General features: G+C 49.6%; 1 protein-coding gene across 1 annotated transcript; it reads left to right on the top strand.

The window, feature by feature from the left end:
- Positions 1-6,317: 6,317 nt before the first annotated feature.
- Positions 6,318-7,516, top strand: FOXL1 (forkhead box L1). The gene has a single exon (XM_057381436.1). The coding sequence runs from the start codon at positions 6,384-6,386 to the stop codon at positions 7,278-7,280; it is 897 nt and encodes a 298-aa protein (XP_057237419.1). The 5' UTR covers positions 6,318-6,383; the 3' UTR covers positions 7,281-7,516.
- Positions 7,517-16,962: the final 9,446 nt, after the last annotated feature.

Raw genomic sequence — 16,962 nt, 5'->3', positions numbered from 1 at the left:
TTATATATATATATATATGTCTATCTAAAAGTGGCAAATTTTATATGCTAAAGTATAGGGGGTCTCAGAAAAATAAGTTATGGACCAATATCACAACGACCATTTATACGTTTTAAAAGGAAAAAAAAAGTTTATAAATATATATAWAAATATATGTCCTGGGTATTTTTTAAGTTCTCTGTTGTGCTGTAAAAAATGTGTGGATTTCTAATCAGGCTGATTTTCAGAGCCATTAATATAATATTTAAAGTTGAGTTCACTGGATTATTTTTGTCTCGCCCAACGGTTCCTAACTTCCAAATTAATGACAAGTGATTTCTTCTTCTTCTTCTTTTTCTTCTGTGTACAATTATGCAATAGAGTTTCTTTCGTTTTAGAGCTGTTCTTTTCGCAAGACGAAGAAATAATTTATTTTTTGCTGGTGGATTTTTTTTTTTTTAAGGAAAAAAATAGACAAAGTATCTGATACTTTTTTATTATTATTTACGACGTGTGATGTTTTGTATAATAGATTTCACCTTTACCGTTCCTAAGGACTATTTGCTTTAACCTGCTTCAAAGTTCGTTTGTCTTATGTGGTCCTAATTGTTGTACTTACCTTAAAATAAATCCATGCTGGTTTTTTTTCTGCTCCAAGTCTGGCGCTTCTCTGTGTATAAACTCGGGGTTTTTTTCAGGTTTTTTTTTTTTTTTTTCCTCCTGCCTTCACCTTTCCTTCATGCAGAAAACGTGGCACTGGTTGTTTTTAAAACAAAGTCGTTTTCCTGAAGGTTTCTGAGGATTCTTTCTTGGATTAAAAGTTTAATTCATGTGAAGAGCTGGAATTGTACAACTGGGGAGGGAGGGAAGGAAAAGCACCGCGGAGGCAGCCGGGGCTGAACCCCCTCGATCCCGAATCCTCGCCTGCTCGAAATTTAGGGAATTTTCCCAGGCCTCCGATGGGTAAAAGAGGGAAAACAGGAGGCGCAGGGAGGGGAATTTCGGCTCCTCTCGCCTCGTCCTTGCGGCCCTTGCTCGGTGCTCGGCGTCTCCGCAYCCTGAGCGCCTCTTTCCAGGACAGAAAATCAACCCCTCCCGGAAAAATCCATTTTATTTATTCACTTGGTTTTCTTTAAAGGAAGCCCGAGTGAGTGCGGGAGTGAGAGCGAGCATTTAAACCCGGAGTCTTTAAAAAAAACAAGGTGGAAAGTTCACTAGAGAATGATTTCACAGTTTTGAAATCCTCTCTTGTTGGAAGAATTGGCTGATTTTAACCTCCTCTTTATCTCTTTTAAGCTCCTGTTCGCCAGGCCGGGCAYTGCCAGATACTCTGGCTTTTCCCAAATCATCCTTTAACCTGTTCAAGGAGCTTTAATCCCGGGTAAAAGCGCCCGATTTRGCAATCCTGAAAGAACGRGAATGCCGGCAAAGCCTAAAGCAGRRTTTAGGAGCTTTCTGAAACTTTTCAAGCTCAGCTCTGCAGAGCCAGGCTCTTTTCCCAGCTGCAAAATCACACCCACGTAGGATTTTCAGGGAATAAATCCCCGCCGTGCCCCCATCCCACCTCCCACAGCCCCCCAGTGCATCCCGGAACCCTTTTAGGGGTTTGGGTGGGATTATACCCATGCCGGGCTGTTCAAATCGATCATATAAATTGGTTTTGACTGGTTAAATTTCGCCTGCGCTTGAAAGCTGGCAAAAAGCACAGAAACTCTCGATTTAAATGAGAAAAAAATGTCTGAGCCTCACTTGATTTGTATTTTAAGGAACATTCTTGTAAAAAAGCTCCTGCCGTTTTTCCTGGCTCTCAGAGGGTGGTTTTTTATTTAATTTTATATATTTTTCTTTTTTATTATTGTTTTATGAAAYAAAATCCAAAGTGCTATCTTAATAAGAGATAAATAAATAGCATAAAGGAATGCAATAAAATAGGGTAAAATGGAAATAAAGGGAGTAAAACGGTGAAAAGAAAATAATTGTGGGGAAAAGGGGGGAAAATACGAATTGGGAAAGAATTCTCCCCGGGTCCAGACCCTCGTCCCCTGGGATCCCGGGGACGCTGAGGGGGGAGATGACCGATGTCAGGTGCTTGCTGTGTGTCGAGAAATCCCAAGGGCGCTGGGCACCCCGGGATCCTTTTCCTCAGGCAGGGATGGGATGGCGAGGGCTGCGGTACCGGGATTTGGGACAACCCCAGGGCTCTGCGCCCTCCCCCCGCGCTGCTGCTGGACAGTTCCTGGGGTCCYCTCTCCCCCCACATCCCCTCGCTGRTGTTTCTTTTCCCCCTCGTCCCKGTCGGATGTTCCCGCATGGGATCCGCGCCGCTCCCKTCCCCTTTTCCCCGCTTCCCACCCCTCTGGAGAGCTCCTGCAGGGGCTGGGGGCTGCCAGCATCGTCCCTTTGCTGTGTCCCGTCCTGTCCCTCGTCCCCAGTCGCCCCCAGAACCCCACGGGGAGCCCTTTGGGGTGGGCAGGTGGCTCAGGAGAGGCGAGAGCCAAGTGCGGGACTTGGGGATGGTTTTGCCACTCTGTAAAAACCGAGATAGGGAGGTGGAGAACGCGATAGGATCTGTCGCGACAGATGACTCCAGCCCGGCCGGAGSAGAGGGGAAGGAAGGAAGAAGTGAAGGAAGGAGGAAGGCCCAGGGCGGCTGCTGCAGGCAGCCATGACCCGATTTGGCTCTGCAGCCCCTCGAAGGAGCGGCACAAACGCTCCGTAGCCCCTCTCCCCTTCGATCAAGGCGGCCAGGCTCGGCCACGGCGTCCGGCTGATGCTGCAGGGTGGCTCGGGGAAGAGAATGAGAGCGGTGGATGGGTTTCACGCGTATTTAATTTTGTTCTTGTGCTGCCGTTGACCTCCGGGTTTGCAAACCTGTCCAGAAACCCAGACAGTTTCGCTTTGGGGGAGAAGAGCCAGCGGTTTTCCAGCTCATCCCCCCCGGGAAGGTCCCAGTATCCGAATCAAGGGAGCGTTTTCCCGATATTCCAGCCCCGGGTGAAACACATTTTCTTCAGGAATCCCTTCAGAAATCTCCCCAGGCCTCGGCACAGCCCAACACGAGCTGTCTCGTCCCTCCCATCCATCCCACCTTCCACAGAGCTCGTGGGAGGGCTACGGCCGAGAGTTTTTTGGGGAAGGCCACGAGCTCTCCTGTCATTTTGGAAGGGATTTTGCAGAAAATCCACACCCGGCACGGAAAGGCCGGGAGAGAAGGGAATAGATCCGTGATCCCGGGGCGATACGGAGCGACCCCGCAACGGTCCAGCGCCGGGGGGCGAGGGGCGGGCAGCTCCCGCCGGGACGTGATTCCTAAGGGAGCTCGGGAAGGGATGCAGCAGGAGCGGAGAGCTCTGATTCACATTCCCGCTCCCCCCCGGGCTGGGATGCAGCAGGAAAGGGGAGCTCTGATTTTTCCCCAGTTCCCCGCATCTCGGGATGCAGCAGGAAAGGGGAGCTCTGATTCACACCCCTTCTCTCCCACCATCCCGGGATGCAGCAGGTTTGAGGAGCAGCGATTTACACCCTTCTTCCTCCAATCCCGGGATGCAGAAGGATTTGGGAGCACTGATTTATACCATTCTCCCCCCCTCCCGGGATGCAGAAGGATTGGGGAGCACTGATTTTCACCCTGTTCCCCCATCCCGGGATGCAGCAGGAGCGGGAAGCACTGATTTACATCATCCTGCCCCCATCCCGGGATGCAGCAGGAGCGGGAAGCACTGATTTACACCATCCTTCCCCCATCCCGGGATACAGCAGGATTGGGGAGCACTGTTTTACACCCTGCTCCCCAATCCGGGGATGCAGAAGAATCGGGGAGCATTGATTTTTACCCTGTTCCCCCATCCCGGGATGCAGCAAAAACGGGGAGCACTGATTAACGCCCCGCTCCCCCCGGGAACTCCGGGCGCGACCTCTCCTCGCTGCCGCTTTAAAAGCCGCTCATCRGCTGCAGAGGAGGAGAAACCCATCCAGGAGCGCCTCCATCGCCKGCTCCGCGTTGTTTGTTTTTATTTTCCATTCAGGGAATGAGCGACGGTACCAACAAACATCAAGAACCGTCCTTCCCTCGCCTCCCCGGCCCCGCCGCAACCTCTCGGAGGGCTGACCCCCAGCGAACTCCAGCGATGCCGCCGGCAGGAAAGGGATGACACGGATAACAGGCAGAGCATGAGCTGGGAAAGAAGGAACGGAGAGAAAAGCCGCATCCCCGCCTCCAAGGATTTCCCACCGCCGAGAGGGGAAAACAAGGGAGGAAGCAAGAATTTTACTGGGGGAGGGAGCTCGGGGAGAGAGCGGCAGCCCGTGTGACTGTCTCCTGCCGTACACGCGAGTATTTATTATTTCACTAATCCGTGCTTGGAGCGTCTCAAGGAGCGGGAGAGTCCCCGAGGTGGGGGGAGAAGGGGCGTGTGGTGGGGGGAGACCCTCGGCCGACTGCTCTAAGGATGCGCCGGGCGGGTCAGAAAAGCCGCTCTCTGCTCCATCCCTGCCCGGCGAGGATGCTCCAGGGGCGGGGAGGCTGTCCGGGCGTGCTGGTCCCCAGTGTCGAGAGGCGGGGACCCCCCAGATCCCTCCTTTTCCCTYCCCTTTTTATTTATTTGGGGGTTGATCGCGCTTTTGGCACGGCGGGTGGTTGCTGCTGCTCCCGGGGGCCGGCGGGAGGGCTCAGGACGGGGGAGGGACGCGGAATTTGGGGCGAGGGCGGTGTCGGAGGGGTGAATTTCCCTCCCACGCGTGGGCACAGCCAGTGAGAAGGGAGACCCCAACCTCCCCCGCCCCAGAAGCCGCCTCCCTCCGCACCCCGGCTGCGTTTCCCAGGCTCTCCTGGAGGTTTGCAGCTTTCAGGACGCTCCCGGAGCTCCACAGCATCGCGCTGGGTTTTACCCCGGGGATGAAAACCCTTCTCCCGACGGGGGAGCAGCAGTGGGCGAGAAACCCCACGGGGGAAGGGGGATTTGCAGGGAAATCGGGGGATGGGGAGGTGGAGGCATCGCCAGGGCCGGGTGATGCTGGGGGACACCCCGGAGCTCGGCTTTTACCTCTTCTCCTGCCAGGTAAAAATCCCACCAGGCTCGTGGGAGCTGAACTGCCGGGATATTTCTCTCAGAAGGAGAAAAGATCCCCATCAGGCCTCTTCTTCCCTGCTCCGGGCAAAAGATGCTCCACGGAACAGGGGCTTCAGCAGCTCTCAGCCCGCGGGGGRAATGGGGACACAGGCGACACCTCCCAGCTGCATCGGAATCCCTCGGGGCATCGGATTAAAGCTGTTACGTCAGTAAATTAAAAAAAAAAAAACCTTAAAAAAAATCCAACAACAGAAAACACAGCCCCAAACCTGGACGTTTATACAGAAAAAGAGCATCACAAATTCCTAATGTAAGCACCGGCCAGCTGTGTGCACTTGTAAAGTTGTTATAATCCCCCTCCTTGTTATAAACAGGAAAGTACATAATATAAAGCAACAGGCCCGCATTCACAAATACTGACCCTCCTCCCCGGGCCTGCCAAATCCCCTTTCTCTGCAGTCTCCCCGGCGCAGCTCTGCCTGCTCGGGCTGGGAGCGGGGCCGGACCGGGGGTCCCCTTTCGCCGGTCCCGGGGGTCTTTTGGGGGCGGAGAGCCGGATCTTTGCTCTGGGAAGGGCAAAGGGACCCTCCACACCTGAGCCCCCCCGTCCTCAAAACCCCACACAGTCCCTTTYCCTTCCTCCCCATCGCAGCGCCGCCTCCTCCTCTCATCCACGCTTTTCTTCCTATCTTCATTTTTTTTTTTTTAATTTTTTGTGTTGTTTAATGCCCCAGTTTTGCTGCGGGGATCCCTGGCCGCTCCTCCCCAGCTCCAGCAGTGTACATCCTGCTCTGCTGTGTGTGCTTACAGCGTCAAAGGGTGGACGTGATATTTCAAACATCAGATCAGTGCGTTTATATATTGGGTGCCCGGAAATTTTTCCAAATAAACACAGCTTGATTCGACTTGGGTGGGCAGACTTATCAACAGACTAATTCTATAAACAAATGAAGGAATAACCCGGAGACCATTGGCTGGTACCAGCGAGACACGTGGAGAGAGCTCGGAGTTTTGTAGCAATGAAATTTTAATTAATGTGGGTGGGCTGAGAACACAAACGACTGTTTATCAGAGACAATTTATTTTCCAGCGCTAAGTCAACATATAATAGCAAACTTACAACAATTATTTAACTTTTTTTTTTTTTTTTTTTTTTTTTTTTTTTTTTTTAAGAGCTATGAAGCAGGGACAGAGGCAGAGCGAGCTCCTTCAGGCAGGGCTGGGAGCTGAGCTCGCACAAACAGCTCCCCGGTGGACTCGTCCCAGGTTCCTGCCCTGCCCCGTCCCTTCGCTCGGCTCCGAGGGGGAAGACGCGGAGCTGGGAGCCCTCCGGCGATGAGCCACATCTACGGCAGCCACCTCTCCCCKCTGGGCAGCCCGTCCATGGTTTATCTCCCGGCCGCGCTCGGCTTYGCCCCCGCGGGGGCGATGTCCCGGCAGGACCCCCCTCAAAAACCCCCCTACAGCTACATCGCCCTCATCGCCATGGCCATCAAAGAAGCTCCGGGCCAGAAGGTGACCCTCAGCGGCATCTACCAGTTCATCATGGACCGCTTCCCYTTCTACCACGACAACAAGCAGGGCTGGCAGAACAGCATCCGCCACAACCTCTCCCTCAACGACTGCTTCGTCAAAGTGCCCCGCGAGAAGGGGCGGCCCGGCAAGGGCAGCTACTGGACCCTGGACCCGCGGTGCCTGGACATGTTCGAGAACGGCAACTACCGCCGCAGGAAGAGGAAGCCCAAAGCCGCGGCCCCGCCGGACACCAAGGGTGGCGAGCAACCGGGACCGCCCGCTCGCCCCGTCGAGCCCAAACGGGTCAAGGGCAGCGCGGCGGCGGCGGGGAGGGGGRTCCCGGGGGATGCGGGGGTCCCGGGGGATGCGGGGGTGCCTCGGCCGGGCGGGGGGACAGCGCCTTCCCCCGGGGTGCCCCCGCCCGTCCCCGCTGCCCCACCGCACAAGAACACCCCCCGAGCCCGCAGCTTCAGCATCGAGAGCATCCTGGCTCAGGGGCTGCGGCCGCCGCCCCCCGGGGCAGCCCCCAAAATGGCCCGGGACAGCCCCGCCGGTTGCCTCGGCGGCTCCCTGGTGGCCAGCGGCGGCTTCGGGCCGAGCCTCAACGCCTCGCTGATGCTCGACTCCCAGGTGCACGGGAGGCTTTACCACATCGGCATCCCCTTCCTCTCCTGCTTCCCTCTGCACTTCTCCGAGGCCGTGTTTAATCTCCAGTAGCTGCCCCCCCAATTTAACGCCCCCCGGCCCCGAGCGCTGCTCCGGGGGGCGCGATGGGAGGGAGACACCGGACTCAGACCTCACCACGCGGGTAAAGAACTAAAAAAAAAATACCAAAATCCCCCCCAAGCGATGTTTTAAAGGTGACTCAGGATTTCAGGGCATTTTCAAGGCGCGTCTTGCTGCGGACTGTCTTTAGCGGTTGCCTCCCCCCCCCTGCCAGAGCGACTTTTGAAGGTAACGCGGCTTTTTTTTTTTTTTTTTTTTCCCGTGGGTAGCGGAGGCAGAGTCAGGCACTGGGGGATGCCCACGCTGCCCCCCGAGCCCTGTGGGGTTTGCTCGGCACCTTTCCTCTTTATACCATCCCTCAGGTTCCTCAGCCCCGGTTTTCTGTCGAGCTTTTCAGGTTTCTGGGGTTTTTTTTGTTTTTTTTCTTTTCTTTTTCCTTTGGAAATCAACCCCACCCCGCCCCATCCCGGGGTGGGGGAGGAGGCTGGGTTTCGTTTTGCCGTGAATACCCACCGGGATTAATAACCCCCATCATTTTGCCACGAATACCCACAGGCACGTCATAATTCCTGATATTCCCCGCTGTCCCAGTGCTCCCAGTGGGTAAAGGCAGGGAACTGGAGCTGAACTGGCAGATGGAGCAATCCAGGCTCATCCTGCACATTCCTGCTTTCTTTCATCCAGCACTGGGTGGATTTGGTTTTCTGCCCAGCACTGGTATCCCCACAGTTTCTGCTCATGGATGTGTCCAAAAAGAGGGGGATGGATGAGCAAACATGGAGATTTATCCACTTTCTGTATCTCGCTGGGATCAGTTGCTTCTGACCAAAAAAAAGGCCAAGGCAGGGTTGTGGAGGCCAGGACAAATACCAGAAAAAAAAAAACCCAAAAAAAGAAAAAAAAGACATCAGCTATGTTTCTAAAGTTTTCTTTTTCCACGGAGAAGGAAGAATCCATACACATTGCAAGAAATCAGGAATATTTTGTATTTTTGTTTGCCATAAATAGAGGCTTTTTGTATATTAGTGGATAAATGCCTGTTTGGAAAAAAAAATTATATTCTCAATTTTCATTATGAAACCAAACYTATATCCAATAAAGGTATTTTTGTTCAGGAGTGTGGCTGGTGTGATGTAAAACACCCCTTGGCTTGTGCTGGAGGATGCAGGATTGGGGCCTGCTGCTGGATGCAGCAAATATCCTGGTGCTGATGTGATGGACCATGGAAAAAATGGGAGAGGCTGAAATTAGGCTCCTGGGAAATTACCTGTTCATTGAMACGGATGAAATGTTTCCCAGAATGATTGTTCCTCCTTCTCTTTCCCTTCTTCCATCCCACCCCATCTCACCAGCAAATCCTGTCCTCAAATGAACACCTGGATATTGGAAATGTGGGGTTTTCTGATGATTTTTAATTCAGTTTTTGCAGAGGAAGGCTGGCATCAATTCCTTGACATTTGGACGTGGGGTGCTCATTCCAGCCCAAGGCAAAGAGCTCTCATGTGAGGAAGGACAGAAAACCTCTAAAATGTGGGAACTGATGTTTACCTTCCCAAAAAAAAGATGCTTATAGGCTGATGCCTGGGTAGGCCGAGCTGCAGCTTCTCAATGCAAAAAAAAGAGAATAAAAAAAAGACTTTTTTTAAAAAATAGATCTGCAAAATTGACTTTATTTTAATAAAAATATTCTTCCCTTATTTTCTTCCTATTTCTGACAGCTCCTGTTTGAATATCTATTGAGTCTGTTGTTGAAAGCTATGGCACTGAATTAAAAAATGGAATGCTTGTGAAAGGGAAGGTGTCCCTGCTCAGTCACACCATAACTCACGGGGCTGAGAGGGTTAAAGCTCCCTGTGTGCCATCCCTGTCCCTGCAGTGACACAAGGAGGGATCCTGCATCCCTGGTGTCCCCACAGCCAGGCCCATGGAAGGGTTTTACCCCCCAAAATTGGGTATTTATGCTCTTCAGTCATCACTTTTACTCTGTTCCTTCAGCTCCTCCCTTTCTCACATCCTCCAGCACTGTAACCCCCAGTTTTGTCACCTCTCAGCCCCCAAAGTACCTTTTAGGACCTGCAAACAGGGCTTTTATTCCTCTCCTACTCACACAAGTGTAACCTCTCCCTCTCYGAGCCCTTCCTGCACAAAAGCAGTTTTTTAGTGGTCAAAAAAATCGAGTCTCCATTTAATAACGATATATATTTTTATCACAGACACTTTTTTTTGGAAACTCAGCTTTTCCTGCGCAATGGGAATTTGTTTCTTTGCGAAGTTCTGCTTTGACATTTGATCTCATTTCTGTTTTGGTGGAGTGGGACCGAGTACAGCTGCAGCGTTTAAAAGCCGCGTTGACCTCGATTTTGGTTTCGCTTGAGAGAGTGAAATTAGTAAACTTAACGTGCTCTGCACAAAAAGTGACACCAAATCCAGTGAACTCAGAATGCAGTTCTGAGGGGCAATTTGGAATTAATTGGGATCAGGCCAGTGCTGTAACAGGGGATGAATAGCAAGAGAAAGGGTCTCACTGCCAGCAGGCTGGATGAGTAACCACACACGGCTTTTGCACGTCATCTGTTTATAGAGAGGGGAGAAGTCATGGTACAGTAAAAACACACAATAAAAACATACAATAAAAACATAAAATTAAAGCGCAACGATAAAAACATAAAATAAAAACRTGCAGTAAAAGCACGCAATAAAAACCTAAAATTAAAACACGTGATAAAAAAATGACGGCGGAGCAATGAGTGTGCAGTGAATGCACCAGTTCCTCCTTTGGGTGGGACTGAGCATCCTTTAATCCTCCCCACATCCATGTGAATTTTGGTGCCGCGCCACGGAAATATCGAGGAGCTGACAAGCAGTGAGGGATCGGCGCCAACGGTTTCACACCTGCTTCACAAGCCAAAAAAGCGGCTGCCAAGCACAAAACTGCCACCCAGCATTTCACTCATCCCTCTTCTCCCTCCTGGCTTTCCCAGCCTCTCAGGGCTGGCTATAAACACCAGKCTGGAATAGTGGGGAGAAGTGGAGAAAACAGGCTGGGATGCTGTATAAACAGCACGCTCCTTGTGTGGGCGATGGAGATGCCTTCCCCTTCCTCTGGAGAGGAATGACCTCTCCCAACCCAGCAAGGTTTCCCGTCTCYGAGCTCTGCAGCCAATTTTAACTCGTAGGAGCCGGGGAGATCACAGAGTGGAAGAGGATCACGGAGGAGTTGTTTGGTTCCCAGAGCGGCTTTGGTCCAAACACAAGTTTCCTATGAGGGGAGATGAAAATTGGGCGTATTAAAGTAATTCCGGAGTTTAATTTCTCATAAATGGGGCTCCMAGGCTTTAAACAGGCTCAGTGTGTGTTCTCCTCAAGTTGGTCCCACAGTGTGTGTAAAATATAATCAAGTATTTTGATTATATATATCAAATAAACATGTCATATTATTATATATATAATTTATATTAAAACACAAGAGCAGAAGCCACTTCCAGGGTTTGTCACTCGAGGTGTGGCTGATTCCAAGGTGACCCAAATCTGAGGGACTTTGTGGCTTTTTCTCCTTCCCCCCACCCCCATTTTAAAAGTAAATTCTCTTTCAGTTCTTTGCCACAGAAGACATAAAGGAGAGAGCATCCCTCTTCACACCAAAACCCCCTGGCTTCCTGCTGGCTGCTGCTGAGCCTGGTGTGAGRAGCAGCCAATTCCTGAAGCAAAAAGAGGGAAGAAGGATCTGCTTCCTCACTTGATTCATAACCCCACACACCCCTAGAGGAGATCTCCCGGGAGACAGCGTTTGGGATATTAAACAGATCCCATATTTGATTTGAAGTGAAAGACCAAGAAGACAAGATCACAGGATGAGAGAAGTTACAGATGGAAAAGGTCTACGAGGTTATGCAATCCATCAGTCTGGACGYTGCATAATTGCTCCCCGCAGTATATTTTTAGTGCTTTATCCAGACAAATCATTAAGTGCTTTAAAATGGGCCAGATTCCTCAAACGCAGTGCGTGCTAAGTCACAGCTGATTTCGCTGAGCCTCGCAGCTYCAGTGTCTAACAAGACACCAAAAGGAAGTTTTGTGTGGTCAGAGAGAGCAGAGCGGGCCCTTCCAGAAATAATCCAGGCCTGGTTCGCTATCCCTCACAGGAATCTTTCCTAAATTGACTGAATTAGACCTCTACAATCTCATTTTCGGATTATCGTGAATAATACATTATTACTTATTCAGATGTTCACTTAGGCCAAAGTCAAACATTGCTCATGTTCATGCGAACACGATTTGTTTTAAGCCAGCTTCAAAGCCGGCTCAGTAAAGCGTAAAGAATGTTTATTTAAAATATGGTTGCTAAATTTAGCCTGAGCTCGGTTAGCCTAAATCTTAGCGACATTTTTAGAGAGCACATTGCGAATCAGGAATGCATGGAGAAATAAATAAACTTTCCCACATTTTTGGAAATCGAGGAAGAATTTGCGAGCTCTTTCTCGCACGGGCGATTGCCGCGGATTGGAAAGCGTCGCGGAGAACGCAGATTTCCCACTCAACAGAGGGTTGGAAACGCACAATGCTGATCATTTTCGCTGCAGTTGCATTTCAAATAATGCTCCCTCAAGGAGGAAACAAAAGCTGTCAGCTTTTTTTTTTTTTTCAGAAATTACGCAGAGCACCGACATGTTTCAATATTTACTCAAGCTCTTTGCGAAACGCCGAGAAGCAAATGGAGCTGGGCTTGGCCACGAGCCACATTTAAAGGAAATCTCAGGTTTGGATTGGTGCTTGTGACTTTTCCTAGGARTTCTGAAGCTGGGTTTTACACCCACCTCTCGTGCATTGGTTCCTGACATCCCCCAGCTGGATCCTGGGCTGGGTGAAATGCCAGCCTGCCTCTGGGTTGGACATTTAGACAGAAAACATTTATGATTTTCCTTTTCACCTTCCYGAGTTTACACAGCTTAAAGAGGCACATTTGGGTCACCTTTGCCTCCAATGACATTGCCTCAGAGACACGAGGAAACCCGTGATGGGAAGATGAKCAGATTTATGAGGGTGAACAGTTAAATTCTCTTTTCTCAGGTCATTTWTTATCATCTCCCATCCCTTGGCCTGGTGTGAGTGTAAGAGATGTTTCTGCCCCTAAAGTGGGAGGGTTCCCGCTGTACCCTCAGGGGCTAAAGGCACAAGGGATGTGTCCAATATCCCCTAAAGAACCAAAGCTGGTTGGGATTGGGGTCAGCTCCTCACCAAGGTGAAATAAGGGGCTGTGGGACAGAACACTGTGTGGATTTTATTTTTTTCCTTCCAAAGACAGATCTCCACCACTTCCACTGTCCTTAGAGCTGTCCAGCATCTCCATCCCGTGACTGAGCTTTCCATGMCAGCCCCAAATCCCACCTGCAGGCCCATCCTTCCCACCCACCTCGTGTCTCTCATGGCCTCCAGATGAAACTTTGCAAATCTGCTGGCCCAAAACAGTAATTCCCCAATCCACAGTGAGCTGGGYTCCTTAATTCTTCCACCTATCTCCAATTGCTTACTGAGTTTCTGTTTTCGTTAGGAGAGCAATATGTAATAATCGTTGTTAAAATAATTGTATTTCTGTTTTTACATCTGTAAAGATTAAGTTAAACAGTATGAAGCCCATTAAACTATTTCATGTCATGCTGCCATAAATTTCCTCCATTCCCATTGCTACTATTATTCCAGAGTAAACTCTGAGATCAAGCTGCTGCCACAGAGAGTTATTTATAGGAGCTCATTCATCAATAAAAACTTCAAAAGAAATCTGTTGCTCTTCTATTGGGAAGCCAAAGAAAACTAACATAAAGACAACCCTGTTAAGAAACAAAGCTAAGGAGACCACAAGACATTTAGCTAAGGAAAATCCTGATTTCTAACAAATGCCATGCAAGGAGGGGAAGAGAAAAAAAAAAAAAAAAAAAAAAAAAAAAAAAAAAAAAAAAAAAAAAAAAGAAAAAAAAAAAAAAAAAAAAAAAAAAAAAAAAAAAAGGAAAAGATTGTTGGCAGCATGAATCCTTTTAAGTTGTTTTGCTCTCATTGGATGGTTAGAATAAACTGTTAAACAGTTGTATTTGGACTGGCTCAGCCCCCTCATTAGGCTCTGTGTGATGGATTTGGGATCTCTCAGTGCGTAAGGAGCTCTTCATCTCTTGCAGAAGCTGGTGGTGTCCTGGCAGCAGACTCAGACTGTGTTTTTGGAGCTCAGCAGAGAGAGTCCCTCATTCCCGTCACCAGGATGGGAGTCCTGAGGACAAGGAGCTCCTGGGATGTCCTGCACAATTATTGATTATTAATAATTATTGATTATTAATAATTATTGATTATTAATAATTATTGATTATTTAATAATCACACTCCCAACACTGCAGCTCAGAGGTGAGGATTCTGTGTCCCAGGGATTTCTTTCCATCCTTACTCGTGCAAAGCTGGGCAGGGCTCTTTGCTCAGGTTCACCTCAGTCAACGCTCCTCACACAACAGCTCAATCAATTCCTGCTCTAATYAATTCCTCGCCATCAAAATCATCTCCAGAGTCTGCCAGGACACAAAACACCTTCAGAGGGCTGAAACTCCCAACCACCCAAGGCACAGGGTTAAATCACCCTTTGGCTGTGTGTGGAGGAGCTGGATGAGGTCTGTGCTTTAGGGAATCAGGGGAAGTAGAATTCACTTGCAGAATGTTGCACCTTCCAAACAGCATCTCAGCTCATTTGGCAAACGCAGCCTTGGCCTGAAATGTCCTCTCTAAAATCACCTAAAAAGCTGTTTTTATTTTCCTTRCAGCCTGTTCTTGGCAGAGCAGGTGAGGCATCCCTGTTTTATTTGTGCTGAGAAGGGATTTCAATCAGGGACTCCCAAATCTTTACCAGTGATGTGACTTAAAAGCAGTCCGGTACTTCTACCCCACAGTGAGGTAAAAGATAAAGAAATCTGTGAAAAGTCCTCAAATTAGGGGCTGAATAAATCTCTTTCCCCGTGAGATCTGGAAGAATTACCCTCACTTTTGTCCTTCTTTTCTCTGCTCCAAATTGAGGCTSGTGTAGCCAGTTTTAAACTGATGTAATTGTGGTTGTTCAAAAAGAGTGGCAGAGCCAAGTCAGCCATGGTGACTCAATCATGCCAAGAGAAAAAAAAAAGTTTTTATACATTGCTACAGCTCATTTTTGGAATTGATCTAAACACTAAACACAAAGATTATCAACAAACATTCAGCGTYTCTGGGTACAAACCAGATTTATTCCAATTTAACTGTGCTCACTGTTAAATAGAACTGGTTTGTTATGAAAAGGGCAACGAGAAGCCCGCAATTGTTGTGTCTGGTTTCAGATTAGACRCTACATAATTTCTAAGTAACAATAACAGCAATTGTGACCCACTTCTCATGGAGTATTTTTCACTGATTTCTCCTGAAGTGCTTTGTGGGGAAGGTCAGTAAAAAGACCCATTGTAAACACGGGGAAATCTCCTGATTATTTGTTTTGGATGGTTGGAGAGGAAATTGCATATGCTTTCTTGGAAAAAAAAAATCCTCTATTATTATCCTCTGTCCTAAAAAGGTGGTGGTGGGGGAAAGCCTGGTGACTCTGATCTAAATTATCCTAAAGCAAATTTCTGGCAAACCAAATGAAGCCAGATGACTCTGGATTTAATGAGAGTGAATAGTAGCAGACTGAGTTAAAGCTCAAAACAGGGCACTCAGCTGCAGCCTTTCTTGGAACCTTTGATTGCCCAGTTTTATTTTCTTAGCTAATTTTTTCGGAGAGATTTTACTTTGCTTGAGCATCAACGGGTCAACCAYTGGCAAAACCAAGCGGCAAAAAGCTGCAGGCGTAGTTTATACACAATTAAGAAAATAATTGTGTTTGGAGTGTGAAATGCAATCACGTAGCCAAACTTGCCCGATAAGGCTTGAGGCTGAGCAGAGCCAGCCCAAGAGCAGACTCAGATGTGATTCAGCCCTTTGAAGTCTCCTGGACTATTATTTCTTGTACCCATACATGATTTCTGTTGCTGGGGAAAACAAAAATCCCAGATATAATCCAAAAATCCCAGGAGGTGCTCGCCTGTCTCTGCAGAGGGTTTTTGGCTTTGGAAGCTCCTTCTGCTGTGACTTCCCCWGAGCCCAGGGGAGCAGGAGGGAGGGTTTGGAGGGGGTTTTGTCCCTCAGGGCTCAGCCAAGCCTCACTCAGAGCTTCCTTTGTGACACTCAGGCTCTGCCTGGGCAGGCACCTGCCAGGGCTCAGTGGGGTTGGCCTCCCAACCTCGCTCGTGTCAAGCCTTTCWTCAAGACAGGACTAGTCCTACTCCACCCTGGTGGCTCAGCAGAGACCTCCTGGCCTTGCCTTGAGTTGCCAGAGGTGGAGGCAGGTTGTGAGGAAGGCKGGATGATGGGAGGATTTCATTCCCACCCCTGCTCCTTGGCGGGGCAAGCTGGTKTGGGGCATTTGCTGGGGGTTTCCAAGGACCCAGAAGTGGTCACTCCCTRTAGATAGTTCCTTTTCTATCCAAATATAGTGACTCCATGGCCTTTTCCAGTAATTTATTAAGATTTCTTCATTAGCATCTCCAAATGTGACACGCTTCCCTCCGCTCTTACCCTCTTATTTAAAGGGATCTTCCTTTCTTCTGTTAAAAAAACAGAAATCAAGAGGGGGAAAAATGCCTTTCAAATGCCTGAGAAATGAAATTTCTCCCTGAGAACATTAAAACTACAGAGGAAACGTGAAGAATCAACTTTGACACACATGACAAATATTGAAAGGGAGCTGAAGCTAAAAGGCAACTCCTCGAAGACTTTGGATCATTAGGAAAAGCACAYGAATGAGTTGGAATTCTTGAAAGAAAACCTATCCCAGGCTTACTCCCTTGGACCAGCGCCAGGGGCTCTGCTTTTGCCTCCCGAGCTCTCTCACAGTAATGATGTCTGAGGGAAAATCCATCTCCTCTGATTTCCTGAGGTTGGTCAGGATCAGCGAGCCGATGAACCGGGGGTTCCTGTGTGAGCGTTCTGAGCTCACAGCAGCAGCTGGGAGCCCATAAATCCTGGGGTAAGACCAGCAGCTCTGCCCTGGCCCCGAGAGGGACCACCAGAGAGCTGGGCTGGGCTGRGCTGGGCTTTCCCAGGCTCAGGCTCTCCCTGGATTGCTGTGCATTCTTTGGGAAGTGCTCGGGTGCAAATCCAAGGTCACGGCTGTGGGGTCYCATGTGGGTTCTGGGGCATGGAGATGTGGATGTGGGGCTTTGTACAGGGAGGGCTCTCTCTCCAGGTGATTTCTTCTGTTTGTAAGGAATGCTGTGGGATGGAAGGTGAATATCGCACCTTCTGTCCAGGGCAGCTTACACGTCACCCCCCCACCAACTAACGGGGCAGCCTTTGGTTTCTGTGAGCAGAACATCTCTCCTGGGTGGCCTGAGCAGAGCCTGGCCTCTCTCCATGGCTGTCCCTGGCTTAGGTGGGCATGGGAGCGGAGCCCCAAGCGGTGTCTGACCCCGAGGGTGACCTCATGGACCACGGAAACTTCGCGTGTGAAATATCCACACCCGCACTCCTTCCTGCGCCTCCACACCGCTCCCACACCAAGGTCCGGTGTCCTGGCCCCACACAACCACCCTGAGGTGACTCAGCTGCCCAGCAGGGACCTTCACACCCAGCTGAGGGACCA

The sequence above is a fragment of the Malurus melanocephalus genome, unplaced genomic scaffold, assembly GCF_030028575.1.
Source record: "Malurus melanocephalus ecotype Western Australia unplaced genomic scaffold, MMel_1.1 scaffold_510, whole genome shotgun sequence".
In the NCBI taxonomy this organism is placed as follows: Eukaryota; Metazoa; Chordata; class Aves; order Passeriformes; family Maluridae; genus Malurus; species Malurus melanocephalus.
The sequence above is the reverse complement of the archived record's forward strand: the minus strand, read 5'-3'. Positions and strand labels throughout refer to the sequence as shown.